At 36.5% G+C, this 16851-nt stretch overlaps 2 protein-coding genes across 5 annotated transcripts in view; one reads left to right on the top strand and one right to left on the bottom strand.

Moving 5' to 3' along the window:
* foxp3a (forkhead box P3a) overlaps window positions 1-4237 on the bottom strand; it is a 16774-nt gene extending 12537 nt beyond the window's left edge. Inside the window, exon 1 of the mRNA XM_084087492.1 lies at window positions 3819-4237. The gene's annotated coding sequence lies outside the window, so the exon portion shown is untranslated. The remainder of the gene's footprint in view (window positions 1-3818) is intronic.
* On the top strand, window positions 3047-16851 carry LOC311066340 (uncharacterized protein). 4 transcript variants are annotated; one of them, XM_084087487.1, is made up of 4 exons: window positions 3047-4279; window positions 10848-10888; window positions 11011-11096; window positions 14263-16851. In XM_084087487.1, exons 1-4 carry the CDS (start codon window positions 3447-3449, stop codon window positions 15598-15600), a joined length of 2298 nt encoding a protein of 765 aa, XP_083943613.1. In that variant the 5' UTR covers window positions 3047-3446; the 3' UTR covers window positions 15601-16851. The 4 variants fall into 4 exon arrangements, with proteins under 4 accessions (XP_083943613.1, XP_083943612.1, XP_083943611.1 ...); XM_084087486.1 differs by having other exon boundaries at window positions 11008-11096; XM_084087485.1 differs by having other exon boundaries at window positions 3047-4285.

The raw sequence follows: 16851 nt of genomic DNA, 5'->3' as shown, positions 1-16851 counted from the left end.
ACAATTTGAAAAAAGCTGTCAGCAAAGTCAACATGCAGGACAAAGAATCTCTTTTTAAGACAGATAATGTAAGTTTTACAGCAGCTGAAAAGCAGACGGTGGTCTTGACTATTTGAGTTGTTTGATGCAGGCAGCAGACATGTGCTATGGACTTATTTTAAAATCTAGTAGATAGATAACGCACAAATATAGGTAACATACAACTTCAATATTAAAACTGTTACGAGGCAAACTGTATAATGCTTGTTCAGTTTTTGCTGTTGTTCTTTTCTGCCTTATTGCAAATGACCCCAACTAGTGTAATACTCACTAATTAGGTTGCAACAATGGAATTCTTTTTATTCAACATCTATTCTTGAAGTCTGCTTTATAATCTTAAGGTTTTATATTCTTTATAATCATAACTGATATTTATAGCTGACAAGCAGTGTTGAAATATAAGAGTTCAAGGACAAAATGTTATTCATGGTTAGACGAAAAGGATTTACGATCATCCCCGGTCTCCCTTTATGCACAGCAAGCCAAAGTTCTAATGCTGAACATGTTGCACATATTGATTTCACTATGTTAAGCAAGACTGATTGCTCCATCTAGGGGTTAAAATAGCTTACCAATCAATATCTTTAAACAGTAATGGTCCGTAATCGAATATGCCAGCTATTCTTTGTCACCACTGGATTTCATTAGCTTAGTGATTATTCTATATTGGTTTTATGGAGCAGTTGCATCAGTTGCATGTCTGTATATAATCTGTGCAATCAATGACAGGTAGGCAAGCTGATGGACTTTTGTGCTTTAATTTTTATTTTTTATGAATGAGGAATCAACCATTTTAACCATCATAACTGCTTTTCTTGATTCACTTTTGTTAGCACTTCACATATTTCAGAACTAAAAACTTCTGTATTACTTCTGCTCTTACAATTCAAACCAAACAATTAGTTGCAGTTGTAGTGTTTAGGAAAGTGCTGTAGTGGTATTTTCCTTTTTGATTTTTTTTTTTTTTTTTTTTTGATAATATTACAGGGGCCTGTTTCTCAAGGTGGCCTTTAACCTCATTTAACCCTATCATGGAGAAGAGTATGTGTGAGTCTTCCGAAACTATTTAAAGCTGCATAACATGCTGAAAGGCCATAACTGGTTGTTTAAATACAGGTCAACTTTAACTCGCAAAGGCCACAGATAAAGCACTTTTTAAAATGTATTAAATAATTGTTTTTATAAAAGAAATTGTACTAAAAGAAATTGCTTTGGGTTTACATATTCTTGACAGTGACACAAAGCAATGTAGTATTTACTGTATTATTTGCCGAAAACGTGTTTAAATGACCTGAAAACAATAGAATGGTTAAAGGGACAGTTCACCCAAAAATGAAAAGTTTGACATCATTTACTCAGCCTCATTTTGCTCAAAACCTGTATGAGTTGAATAATTGTAATTGTTAATATATTTCATATGATAACAATAATGATGATGATGATGATAATAAAAAATTATTATAATCATCCATTTTATTCATCAATTTTGCCGTTGATTATAATGATGACAATGAATTAAAGGGATAGTTCACCCTCAAGTTGTTCCAAATCTTTATGAGTTTATTTCTCCTGAGAACACAAAAGAAATATTTTGAAGAATGTTGGTAACCAAACAGTTTTATTTTATTTTATTCTTTATTTGACAGGGACAATGGACAGTAAAAAAAACTGCCCCAGAATTAGCTACAAAGCTAAATTACATCTGCTATCCCTGGGCAGGAGAGTGCCAAATCACATTACATGCCAAATGATCAAAAGATCATCACATACGATAAAATCCCCCCCAAAAATGAAAAATATATACGACATATGATCCATCACATAACAATAAAAACTGCAATCCAAATAACTATCGAATATCCCCCAATATACATACTACAAGACATTACACAATGTTACAAATTCAATCCCCCACAATTATAAAACCATTACAAAACACAAAAGTATTCAATGATCACAAACCTGACTCCTCTTTAACCACATTTTCAAATGTAACTTAAACTGTGCAAAATTAGGACACTGTCTAATATTAATTGGTAAATTATTATTAACAGCTCTTACAGAAAAAGCTGAAGTCACTGCAGTCACCTCTTGACGAAGCTCTTGTTTGTCTTATATTTTCTGTACGCGAAGAAACAAATGCTTTTAAGGGTGACGGTGCAAGATTATTAAATAATTATTTGAAATTGTCAAAAGTAAAAAAAAAAAAAAAAAAGTGCTTTTGAATAATAAAACAATGATGATATCTATAGGTTTCTTGTCAAATACTTTTAAAGCATGTTTATATAAGGTATATAAAGGTCTAAGAGTAGATTTCCTGCTTGTGACCATGAAGTAATACAGTAAGAAAAGTGAGGGGGGGAAATCAAAGAATGCAATAAATTCTTGCAGCTTTCATTGAAAGTTGACACTGTATACATTTAAAATTTCTAAGTTGAGGTGTCACTGCACAGACTATTTTTTAATATGCTTTTCAAATGTTAAATGAGTGTCTAAGATAACTCCAAGATATTTAAATTCTGGCACAATTTGTAATTTTTCACCATTAACTAATATAACTGGTAGGATCTCCACCTCCTTTTTAATTTTCAAATACATACAGGCAGTTTTCTGAACATTTAATGTTAAACAACAATGCATGGGTAAGCCAGTCCATTGACAGTATTTTTTTCATATGGAAGTCAGTGGGGTCCATCGACTGTTTGGTTACCCACATTCTTCAAAATATCTTCTTTTGTGTTAACCAGAAAGAAAGAAAAACTCATACAGGTTTGGAGCAACTTGAGTGTAAGTTATGACAAAATTTTGGGTGAACTATCCCTTTAAGTTCATTGATAATCAACAACATCATTATCATTATAATCAACAACATCATTATTATCATCATTATTGTTATCATATGAGTTATAATAACAATAACAATTCATATAAATATTAATATTAATAATAAATATTATTAGACAATAAATCGATTATTATGATTTTTCTTTTTTATTTATTTGCATTTAGTATTATAGGGGTATTTATGCTCACAACAAACTGCAAGCAAGCAAACAAATGAGCGTGTCTATAAACTTTAAAACAGAAGTTGGGGGCGTGTGCGGTTTGGAGCGACCAACAAGAGATGAGGGGAGGGATAAACAACAGAGCCCATCTTCCTCCTGACCTCTGGGGAACGATGGACGTGCCGCTTCCTTCTAAATTTAGACACTCATTCGTGTCGCTGCACTATGCGCTTCAAACTGTTGTTCTTGTTTATGTCAATAGTTTAGGCTTAGTTCGGTCGAAACGAGGCGACAGACCCTCGCGGGTCTCCGTTGACACAATGAACGGCAGCTCGATCTGACGAACGCGCACCATCGCAGTAACGGCACCTTTCATGTTTACGTGGCTCAGAAACAGACGTAATGGCGCAGGGGAATAATGGTAATTTTCTTACTATCCCCTCACAAGAGGGTCTTTTCAAGACGGTGAGAGTCGAGCGTTCCGAAGACAACAGTAACGATGAAGAGGAGGAAGAAACAGAGGAAGACGTCCGGCTAATACCGAGGTCTTCTCCTGTTCCCAGAAAGCGAGGCTCCTCGATCGCCGATGAAACCGCCGAGTACATGCGCATTCGCCTGGCGTTGCCGGACAGAAGAGTGTCGTTTGCTGACAGTACCGGAGCCGAGCTCCTTGATGTCAGAACGTTTGTTCCGTTTGATTCAGACGAGGAGGACGATTCAAGATGGGAGGAAGAGGAAGCGCGGTACCAAAAAGCCTACCGCGAGCCCACTTACAGAGTGTGGCCAGAGTTCCAGGCACTCGCCGGAACGGAGCTCTTGCTCGCTGTCCACACCAACAAGCTGGAAGTGGAGAGCGTGACATCTGTGCCAGATGAGCCTTTGTCCTTCGAGGTGATTATTCGTGTGCTCAACATTTCTTTTCACAAATCGGTGTATGTCCGTTCCACGATGGACGGTTGGATCAATCACTTTGATTACCCAGCCGAGTATGTCCAGGGCTCCAACGACAGAGAAACGGACAAGTTCTCCGTGAAGTTGTCTTTCGCTTCACCGTACCTGTTCAACGGAGCTCGTATTGATTTTGTTGTACGTTATGAGACGTCAGATGGAGAGTTTTGGGCGAACAACTCTGGCAGGAATTACTCGGTAACTCTCCTACAGTCATATGAAGAAGAAACAGCCCAGACCACCACAGAGGAGAAAACTGAGCTGAGAGGAATCCTGAAACCTCCCAGGTACCGGTAAGTGGGCGTCAATCGACTTGTGTGACAGAGGTAACGTTAAAACCCTGTTGTTAAATCTCTGTATAGCCAGCAATTATGATTATTACTTCTAACAACAAGAAGGAATAATTCCTTATCCGCGAAATTTACCTTTCAAACTAAACCTAAAATACAATTTTTCCGCAAAAAAAAAGCCTGTCAACGGAAAGTGCGCAACAGTCGGTCCTGGAAGAAAAAACTCGTGTTTTAACGATAACTTGTAGACCTTTAAAGACAGCTCTACTGTGAGCTACGAGGTTGTTAATCGATAGTATTTGCTTCTGTTGAAGCCACCAGTCAGCATTATTTCGACTTTGTTTTAATTTTGTTTAACAGCAGAATTTGTGGTGAAAAACTACATTACCCATGTTGTACAGAAAATTCCAGCAATCAGGTCGAAAAGATGTCGTTAGCTCCGCCCACTCCCATAAAGCACCGCAAATAACGTTATCGAGTCAATCTCCTTACACACTCAAAATAATTGTAATATTCGGATATATGCATATTTTTGTTATATATATATAATGTTAATATATATATTAACATTTTTAAATGAGTAGTTGTTTAGAATTTTCAATTCTATTATGCTGTTTGCAGTGCTTCATGGGATTGTAGTTCTTTTCCTCATTTACTACGGATCACAGAGCCATACATCACTGACAAGCTGCGCATCAAAAATAATCGCAGCCTTTGAGATTTCATAATAATAATAATACAAATTGGTTAAGTGTGATTTGTTAATTGCGATTAATCGTGCAGCCCTAGTTCCTGGCTTATAAAGTTTTAATAAATACTTTTTTGAAATCCATATGGGGAAATGAATGGAAAAATACTTCCGGAACCAAAACATCTGAAAAAGTGCAGGGGGCACTGTTTTACTCTAGAGTGGTGCAGGGATGACATCAGAACCCGGAATACTGTGATTCCTTCGAGATTGAGGTTGTTTTATTATGGGTTTTTTCAATTTATCAGTAAAATAAAGCCTGTGGATAACTTGGCGATACTTTGGCGTTTTGTTCAACAACGTAAATAACACACACCCATACCAAAAACACAAATTTTATGCATTTGTTTATTTTTGAAAATGTTTCTAATAAATAACTAGATACGACAGTTTGGGGTGTAAGTGTGTGCAGTTTACAAAGGAAACAAGCAGCTAATTAGTCTTCCGGATTCGTCATCCCTGCACCACTCTATACATAGTTCCCACAGGCCAATTAATGTCACGTGACCTCCCCGGAGACGCCATCTTTGAGGGCAAAAGCTGCTGTGTTTACAATGTTTTACCATACTGTCTGAGTTTTACAAGCAAATTTCGAATATTTCTTTCCATTTATAATGTTACGAAAATCATGAAGAGACAAAGTGACAGAGATTATAAAGAGACTCTATTAACACAAGACAGAGAGAGGTACAATGCGAAAATTTCAGTCATATATGGTGTGGATCCGTATGCGCTAACAAAGGAAGCACTGAGCACTGATTATGCAGCAGATAGAGTATTATCATGTGTATCATTATCTGGTATTGGCTAGGAGTTTTAATACATGTGAGCAATTCCGAGCCTGGAAATATGCATGAATATGAATATACACGGTAATATATACGGTATGAAAATAAATAAAACTCGCGTGCAAATTAATTAATGTAATGCGGAACTACTTTATACGCGGGTTCTTTAGGGACATAATCTGAGATTGCCGTGCTGGAATGTGTGAGTGTGTGTGTGTGAGTGTGAGAGTGAGAGAGTCGCGGGCGCGATCGAACAGTGGAAACAATGTTGTTTTTGTATGTTTTTAATATCTCGTCATTTTGTTCATACAGGACATAATTCAAACTGCAAAGTGTTAACTTATATTTGTGTACACTCGCAATAAAAAACAACAAATTCTTGCGTGTTTTGAGGGAGTTTCTTTCCTGTTTATCCTCGCCAGCCATAACCTCCATCGTTGTTCTGACAAAAGCTTAACGTTAGTCTTCTCACATTCATGAAGTCTAATGACAGGTATACTGTAAAATCCAAATTTAACTGAACCTCCGACACGATTTAAACATCCATTGACCCAGCAGGAGATCACCATTTTCACTTTTTATCACGAAATTAACTCGCTTCAGCTTCTTCTACTATTGTTCTGCCCACAGAAATGGCGCCGGGTCGGCAAATGCTAAAAAACTAAATTTAACTGAACCTCCGGCACGATTGGAACATCCTTTGACCCAGCAGGAGATGACCATTTTCACTTTTTAATCACAAAATTTCCGTTTCAGCTTCTTCTTCTCATGTTCTGCATTGTAAGAATGTTGTGTTCTGCCCTCAGAAATGGCGCCGGGTCGGCAAATGCCCGTATGTTGTGACGTCATGTGGGAACTATGTATAGACCTTATGTAGCCCCGCCCCTTTTCAGCGCTGTGCTGGTTGTGTTCTGCCTTATTTGTATTTCCACAGCATGAAGGTAAGATCTTGTGGATTTATGAATGAACCTCTCATTTTAAACCGGTCTACTGACAATTGTTATGACATCTGTTTCAAACATTACAATGCCCATGATAACTTTTGTTAACTCTACAATAAGTAAATCCACTTCACAATCACTAGCTTATTATTCTTCGACAGTGATGCCAGAGACACATATAGAGCTACCGCAAAAATGGAAGTTCAAACACACAATTCTAAAAATGGCTGCACTCTTGTTTGTCTGGCACATAAGGTCATCTTTGAAGCAGATGTCATAACAAATGTTAGTAGACCGGGAAGATTCTAAAACGAGCGGTTAATTCATAAATCCGTAAGGTCTTGCATTCCCCACACCCTTCTTACCTGTGAGAGAAAAACCCTGCTCTGAGAGACACTGGAGCGAGAGAGCGCACTAGTCTGCGCCTTTCAAAAAAGCAATGCCCCTTAAAAATACTAAAATATGATGCTCTAAGCCAGGCCCTAGTATCAAGTGAAGCAGCATCAATGAAACTTATGTAGTGTATTTTATTTATAACTTATCATTTTTAGATTCACATTAATGATTTAATAATTAATGATTCTACATTCATTGTTTCATATTTAAAACAAAAATTAGTGATGTTGTTACTGACAGGGATTAAAGTTCTCCGTCGCTACGACGGATTTCCGTTAATTGCAGCAAGTCTATGACGGATTTCCGTCAATTACAGGGTTCCAGTCTGTCCTTAAAGTCTTCAATTTACTTTTCATAATTTTAAGGCCGTAAATAGGCTTTCATTTCTCAAATAGTGTAATAAATATCTTAATTTTAGTTTGAATAGGTCTTAAATTAAGGAAAGACGAGGTGTATTCACCCTGCTGAGGGGGATGTGATCAAAGCCTGGAGTGGAGCAAAAGCACGTTCCTCTCTCCACTCTAAGCACTGTGTAATCACTTCGCTCATGGTCCACTCCGGGTTTTCAATTACCGCTCACGGAAAGTGCATGTCAGGCTGACATGATCCTTGCTCCCCGCGCCCCCGCCCCTCCTTTTCCACTCTGCGTGCGTGTTTAGAGCATGTTATGTTATGAGAGGCGAATCATGACTACTTCAGAAAACCCAGCACAATTGGAACTACCAGGCAGGCAGTGACATAAGTGTACGCTGAAATAAAGTTTTTCACCTCAGAAAAACGGACTTTCTTGTCCTGTCAGCCGTTATCCTGTGCTCGGAGCGCACACTCACTTGCACGCGCTGTATCGCCTCACTGATCAAGTGCAAAAGAAACTACGAGCATGCAACGCCGTTACGTTGTAAATTACACGAAATAAAAGTAATGCAGGTATGATTCTCATTCTATTCACCAGGAGCAGTTTCCATGTTTCATTTACAGTTATTGTTAATATTGTGTATTCACCATGGTAACTGTCGTTTCCATATTAACCCCAAAATGCCACTATTTTTCTTTGTGTTATTTTTTATATTTTTAAATGACTGTAGTGGCTCATACCAACATTGTATTAACAAAAACTAGTTTGGGACTGCTAATAATAATATTTTATTCATACGTTATGCTATGTCCTCTGTAGTGGACGCAAGGACTAAGTTGTTTAAAAAATAAAATGACATGAAATTATATGTATAGGCAAAAACAATAGGATTTTTTTTCAATCACCAATAAATTTTGGGGTTTCATTTTTTTTTTACCAGAATTTGTATAAAGATGATTCTCAACTATGTTATGAAAGAAATAATGGAATGAATTGATACACCATTTTACTTTATGCAATATGTGGGTAAAATGGCCATAAATTAATATTCCCATTCAATGCAATGTATATGTATACACTATATCTAATTTGCACATTAATGTGTTCTTGGAGTAACATTTAATGAAAAAAGAAGTGTAATAATTGGAGTAATAATTGGCAACATTTTAATAATAATATCTAATATTTCATAGGAATATTGATGTATAATTTATTTCCATATTCACTTGTGTGTCTCCCAATATGCCTGATAAACATGATTTAAGTCCTGATGTCCTCTACAGTGGACACGTTTGAAATCAATGCCCTGTTCTGTAACAGAAAATATTTTTTTTTATTTGAAACCCCTTAACATTTTCCTGAGATGTTGTTTTATGAAATACAATTTGAAAAGTAGTCCAGTTTAAATTATAATTACAATATATTATCATATTTCCATAAGAATGCTACATTTGATCACTAAATTAATGTCAGACATTTTTAAAGACTAAGCGAAGTTGTTTTCATGGTGAAACCTCCAAACATTTGGTGTCTCTGAAAAGCCCTGCTGAATGTGCTCTTTACAGGACACCCAGGTTGTGTCATGTGACATGTATGATGTCAGAGAAATTCACTAAAATATAATGTCCACTACAGTGGACAAAAGTCTACTCTTGGGTCCCAGGAGGATATTAGTATGCTCCCTGCCTGGTTTTCATAGATTAAAATAGCTTTTAAAATACGCCTACTGGCAATATTAAAGCGGTTAAAACGTCTCCCCTTAAAACGCTATTGGTCTCGACTATTTAAAAAGGTAAAAGAATATGACTTGCCCTAAAAAAAATTTCAGTCAGAAGAATTTTTTTCACTTTAATCCCTGTACTGAAATTTTAAGTTGCATTGCTGCATAATTCTCACGATTCATGTTATATTTACATGCAGCCTTTGCAGTGTATGAATGTTACAATTATACAACATCATGATCATATGTTTAAAATTTCTGGTGCTAAAGATGGAACAACACGTCATCTTGGATTATACAGGGCCTGTGTTATACAGCATCTGTATATTGTGTGAGTTTTGGGGTTGCAGTCTCCCCACCCCCTCACTCCCTTTTGAGAATGGCAGCCATTCAAGGGTGTGTGAGGAGGGAGGATGAAAATAGGACAAGGCAGGTGTCGCTTTCAGCTCTGGTGCACTGAGACCTTACCTCTGACTTTTCTGTGGGGGTTGCACAGTAGAGACACAACAAACCACCAAAAGCAGACACACATCTACGCCGGTTCCCTCTGTACGCCTGGAGACAATCTTTTTACCCACTATTTTCACTTTTCACATTCTGTCTGGGATACACACAACAACAAAGAAAGTTTGAGGAGAAAAAAAAGACTGAACCCAGATGAAAGCATTTTTTTCATGCTAGACACAACAATGTCTCGGGACGCCTGATTTGTCAGGAGATAAAATCAGAAGATGAGTTTCGACCTTATGTTCTAAGCAGACTCGCAAGTTTTCCTCGCAACCTTTCCTCAAATGTCAAGCCTTGTTTCTATTACATTGCTCAAACATGCTACAAATAGAAGGTCGTAGAAGAGGATGCCAATTGAACCGCTTCACGCAACTCAGAATGTGTAGCGACTTCGACATGAAATGGAAAAGTTTGTACAAAGAGTCACATGACCAGAACATCTGACCATCATGCTCTGCAAAACTTTTGGTGGCATGTAAGAACACATGTAATATTTGGACTGGTCCTTATCCCATCATAGGATCTATCATGGGGTTTAAGGGGGAGTGTGGACTAGACAGTCTTCACCCACAGCTCTGAAAAAATATCTCAAGCTCTGGAGGCGGTCAGATGTTACCATAGTAGCAAATGTCACAGAGGTCACAGTTATTTTCCATTTAATGGAGCAGTCATGTATAACTCTGGCCAATGGATGATGCTTGTACTTTAAAAGGGATAGTTCACCAAAAAAAAGAAGATATATTAAAGAATGTTGGTAACCAAACAGTTTTAGTTGCCATTGACTTCCATTGAATGGGCAAAAAACAGACATTTCAATTATGTTTCACAGAAAAAATTTCAGGTTTAGAACGACATGAAGGTGACAATTTTAGTTTTTGGATGAACTATCCCTTTAAATATCTAGCATTCTATAATGAACAATTAATAGTCTTATATATATATATATATATATATATATATATATATATATATATATATATATATAATAATAATTTGTAAAATGGATTGCAACTGAGTAAATTCTATACTTTTCATATATTAACTCTGTTTATCAATGTGTGCTGCTGAAGAATGATTGTTTTGGTGTGTATGTGTGTGTCTTCCTTTTAGAGCTGTCATTGGTTACGATGACTCTGATGATGGAGGAGATGGTATGTTTTAAGTGTCATAATGTTATCCAATAGCTTTTTTTTAATCTTGGGATAAATAAAACAAACAAATGTCAGGTTAGTCGTTTTATGCTTCAGATTCCTCAGTTGTTGTTTTTCAGCAGATCCGAGCAGCACTGAGTGTGAAGAAGCAGATAATCGAGCCTCTTTTGCACAGCCGCCTATTGTCCAGCCAGATATCGACATCGAGGTGAGTGAAGTTTGCTTTATAATCACCAGTTCTGAGTTCGGCTTGGATAGCAGGTGGAAAAAGACACGGTGTATCACAAACATACAAAAAAAAACGTTTAAACAAAACATTGTTTCCCCTTCTGTCTTTAACCTTTACCAGATTTCCATGATGGTTTTCATATGTGGTGTAGCAGCCTTTTTTCTACATTTTTTTTTGTTGCGGTCTGTCGGAAAACACATTGACCTCTATGCTGTCTAGACACGCTTACAGTGAGTCTTTGCAAGGCTCTACGATAAGGATTTTTTCTACTGGCCCAGTTGGGTCAGTGGCTCAATTTTTGACTTGCCCTGCCACTTGACCCCTCCACAGAAAAAGTAATAAAATAAATAACCTAGTTGTTGTATTCGTTGTTTTTGACCCATGTAACCTTAATAAATAAGTTTAGGACACCAAAAACTACTAGCCATACTCTTTTAAGTAATAAAATAAGAAGGATTATGCAGCTTCTAAGCAGCAATGCAACTTAAAATAACAAATAATCAAATAATGAGCAGTAGCACATATAATTACAATAGAACAAACATACAAATGAAATAAACAGTGCTTTTCAGGTTGGTCTAACAGTATTTTTCAGGTACCGAAATTCAAATGTAAAATAACACAGCATAGTCTGTGTAAATTAAATATAGTTTAATCCTTATTAAAGTTACAAAAGTTATTCAGTTAAGAGCAGTGACTGTTTTTTTTCTTTGTCGTTTGTTGTTTAATTAACATTTAAAAACCCAGACTGCAGCAGGTTTATAGGCTGCTGTCACTTTAAGACAGAATATACTCCTATATACTGTTACACATGCTTTTTCTTAACTGTTTGCATTCACTTGAGACATAATCGACTGTGTTTATGAGGATACTCGCAAAGATGGGCATATTGACAATTCATTTTTGAGAATATGTCCTAGTACAAGGAAAAGTGAAAGAGAACTCATTTCAGTATTTCTTTTACGCTGGCCCTGGGCCATCAGGCAGTGCTTATTGTAGAGCCCTGCTTTGTATGTGGCTACTGTCTATGGTGGTATACAGTTATTTATCTATTAGAGCTGTCTTCTGTTTTTTCTCTGTTTTTATAAGGGATTCCTGTCTGTCACTATTGCAGCAGATGCAAAGCTTTAGTGTTTATTTCAAGAATCTTGATATAAACTAAACTGTCTATTTAATAGGCTACTAGCTAAAATACTGATAATGTCGGTTTTCATCATACCTGCTTACTCACACTATTCAATTCGCTTGTTAAAAATCACACCGACATTTCAATGTCCTGATAACCACTTGCTTGTGTCTATTTGCAGTGTGTTGATTTGCAGCTGTTTTAAGTAACTGAATCTGGTATTTATAACAATAGCATCACCATCGCTGTTTCTGGTCTGTGGTCAACCCATTACAATAAATAGACAGACACATTATTATTTCTTCACCAGAGATCTTAAAGGGATAGTTCGCCCAAAAATTCTGTTAATTCTGTCATCATTTGCCATTCCTAATCTGCATGACTTTCTTTCTTCTGCGGAACACAAAAAAAGATTTTAAGAAAAATGAACTGACTTCCATTGTATGAGCAAAAAAACAAAAAAAGAAATGTTCAACAGAAGAAAGAAAGCCATACAGGTTTGGAAGGATGTGAGGTTGAGTAAATGAAGACAGATTTTTCTTGTTTGTATAAACTATCCCTTTAATTGTGAACCACTGCTAAAATATACACAATTTTGATTTTAAAATCTATTTAAAAATGTATTTTTTCATGTGATGACAGTGTCATTTTTGTAAATTGGCTTATGTTAATCATCAATAATGATTTAACCTATTCTCCAGCATATATTAAATAAAAACAAGATGTGTATTTGTTGATATTGTTATTCTTTTCATCTGTCCACCTGAACAGCTCATTGAAGCTTCAGCATCAACTTAGGTAATGTGCATGTGACTTGCTAACTTAACGCCTTGCTAATGTAACCCATTCATCGTGTTGCATGAAAGGTGCATCCTGTATCGTGAATCATAATACATGATATCTAGATCAACCACGTAGAAGGTATTTGTTTTCATGCTTTGAGTTTTTAAAAAAAGCAATAAGCTTAGTGTATAGTACATATGTTAATTTATATAATCTGTTTAGTCAGGTAGTGTAATCTGAATTGAATTCCTGATATTTTCCACACAAGACAAAAACTGGGGGAAAATCTTGTTTTTTAACAAAACATTGGGCTCCTGGGCTGTTTTCCCATTGACCATTTTGGCTGGGAGTCTTTGGAATGAAAAAACCCTGCGTAACTGAAGTAAACACACAAAACTACCGCAAAAAAATAAATAAATAAAAGAGGGAAAAAAACGGTATAAATTGTATTGCTTTAATTCTGTGTATGTTCTATGTAAATATTGTCAGTATTGTTGCATGTTTGCCATGTACAACTTTAAACAGACAAAATTTATAGAGCTAAACAACATTCTTGCATTTTCAGCATCACCTTTATCATTTTTTGTTTTTTAATCTTGTGTAATTTTGTCACAAACATTCAGAACAGTCTTTTGAAGGTTTTGTATTCATTGGTGCAATCTTCCCTTTTTGGCATGAGTTTCTGTGAAAAAGGCCAATGGGAACTGGCACACGGTTCATGCTAACACAAATCACTTTCCCATTTGCACTTAGCATTTTAGTAGTTTAACATTTTCTCTTTTTTTTTGTCAAAATCTCTAAAAACAGTGATAGACATCTTCATATTCATATAAATTGTCTGGTTTTTTTGTGTTTTTTTCATTATAAAATAATCTTTTTTTTTTACCAGTTATTAGTAATGATCGATAAACTGATATGGTCTGAAACAACAGCATGTATTAAACATCAATGGAAAACTATACTAATATTAGTAGTGATGGTGTCAATAATAATAATAATTCATTTACTGTTGACTATCCAACTACTTGCAATCAAGAAATTATTTCTAATTTCTCTAGCAATGAATATTAAATTTCAAGTTTGTGCCATTCACCTTACACTTTTTGTTAGTCTGTAAAAATTCTAATTCATAACTGCAAACAAATGTATAATACCTACAGCTTACATTCTTGGTTAAAAGTTCATAAATTATTTGGAATGGAAGCTTTTTTTTGTTACTTTTCCTCTCTGTTGTAGACTGCCAAAAATGTGTCCAGTTCTCCAGAGTCTACCAGGAATTCCTCCAAGGCTGGATGTTCTCTATCCACTTCAGATACTCCCTTCGGAGAACAACTTCCACTAGAGTCAATGTCATCCAGTAATTCACCACAAACAGAAGCGTCTGGACTTCAGCCATTAATTCTGTCCATCCCCCAATCACAATCAACCCAGCAGTCCTCTGAGGCACAAGATCAAGTGTATAATGTTGTCCCGTCCGTGTCCCTTTCCCTTCCTGCAGTTCTCGTCCACTGCTATGATGATCCAGAGACAACCAAGGATGAATTTAAGGATACCAATAAACACAACCAATCCCTTCATCCACAGAAGGATGATTTCCAGCTTGAGATCTTAGTGCAAGTGCCTTTCGAGCTTGGCCAACCATCACTGGCTGGGATTCCAGACACGCCACATATCCAGGAAGAAGGTGTGAAGGATGTTAAGGAGAAGGAAGATATTGAGGAAAATGAGGGCACATTGCTAGAAGAACCAAGTCAGAATATAGAAGAAGATAAAACAGGAACTAACTTCCACATGTTGGAAGAAGCCAAGCAGCCTCCTTTGTCAAATGAGGTAAACAATACAACTGAAGGCATGGAGAAGCTAAGTCTGTCAAAATTACAGCACACTCTGAAGGAAGGAATTCAAGAACGCAAAGTAGAGCTTGTCTCTTTATTCCGAGTCGAGACCACCACGGCGGTTGAGGTGGAAAGCACCAAGATGGATGATGAGGAAACAGATGTTTTAGTGGCTTCCTGTTTATCTCCCTCTCATTTAGGTCCCACAAGACAGAACAGAGAAACCCAAAGTTTACTCATCCAATCAACGTCTGATAAACTAGCTATCATGCAACATCAGCAAGAGGAAGTATTTATTTTGGATCCGAGCGTTATCGACTCAGTCCTCCTTGAGGATCCAAAACTTGACAACCAAACTGTTTCCATGTGTACTTCAGAACATCCAACAAGCAAACAAGAAAAGCCAAAACTGGTCAGCGTTTCTGAAACATCACCAACAGACTTTGATCTTCAACCTTCAGCTGTTCACTCTTCAGCAGAAGATGATTTAACTTTTCAGGGTGATGAACCTTCCACTGCTCCATATCAGACATGTAAGAACTCTGAAAACCAGCACGCACTGCCAAGAACCGGCACTGAACAATCTCAAATATCAAAGGATCAGACTGAGGTTACTTTGGACACGTGTCTGATGGTCTCTGTGACCTTCTTCAGTGCTGTTATCTGCCTGGCTGTTGGGATTCAAGAGCCTAGTGTTTTTCTGTATTTGGGATTATTCCTGTTGTCCTTCTGGTTCTAATATATGTGCCAGTTTTCTTTCCCCTTCCATCCATTTCTCTTAAAAAGCCTTAAGTCTTTACCTTCTTCCTTTCTCCCCAGTGCCTTGAGAAATTCCCAAAAAAAAGAAAAAAGAAGAAAAAAAGAACCATTGTAATGCTAACAGATCTGGTGTTATATTTGTGTTTATATGGTTGTAAGTAGAGTGAGAGTTAGTTAATGTTTTTAAATTTAGTAGTTGAGCTTCTGCTTGATATATTGTGTATCATTCAGACTTATAGTATAAAATCTGCTGTGGTTAATATACAATCGGAAATAATAGTTTGAGCAAGCAATGTGTATTTTAGCTGAATTACCTCATACATTATAGGTCATTGGAAATGTGGCTCAGCTCATTGATTATCATATATTAAATGTCTTTTTTGTGAGTTTCTCTACATATATGAATAGCTACTGGCCCCCTAAAGATTGCATTTGGTTCTTTTATATACAAACTTGGAGACATTTGTGAGTGGGATGACTTGATGGTGAGTGTATGTAGTCTTGTGTGATAAGAATTGAGGCAAGACTGGACAAACGGTGCAGGTTATTTCAGATGAGAATTTTAGGAAAGTTTGAGTTTTAAGTGTAGTTATATCTGAGGTTTTGCTTATACCACAATGTGTTCTCAGTGAGGAATTGAATTTGTAGATGTCTGTAAATCTAACCAGAGCATCTTATGAAGTATTTTAAGATACTAAGTGTGTATGTTTATTCACTTAATGACACTGTGAAATTGTTTGATGTTATGTGTGATCATTTTGTAACCTAGATTACGATCTATATACTTAAAATAAGTAAACGTTAAGCTTTAAGAGTATGCAACAATTTTGCACCCATCTGCTTCCTTTAAAAGCATCTAAGGCACTATTATCTTTTTTTCTTGTTGGTTAGCAGACAAGTATATGGCCTTTTGCAGTGCTCTTTAGAAGCGTGCCCCAAGCCACTGATGTCACCCCAAAAGGTCACGCATTGCACTGAAGTCACTGCATCAGGTTACGGGGTGACTAAACACCATTGTAAGTAGAGAAGTTAGAGTTGTTCATTGAAAAAATCTTTAACACTTGGTTCCCTTCATCCAAAAACTTTAGCCTTCGGGTCACTCATTTTATTGCTTTGTCGTCTCGCTGAATTAATGTGCAAACAAAGGTTGTGAACGCATTCTGTTCTCAATAACATGTGTTCACATGTATTTTGTCAATGTCAAGGAAGAAATAAAAGTCTATATAACTGA

This window comes from Abramis brama (assembly GCF_963993115.1).
Source record: "Abramis brama genome assembly, chromosome: 16".
Lineage (NCBI taxonomy): Eukaryota > Metazoa > Chordata > Actinopteri > Cypriniformes > Leuciscidae > Abramis > Abramis brama.
Note: the sequence above shows the minus strand (reverse complement) of the source record. Positions and strands in the feature narration are given on the sequence as shown.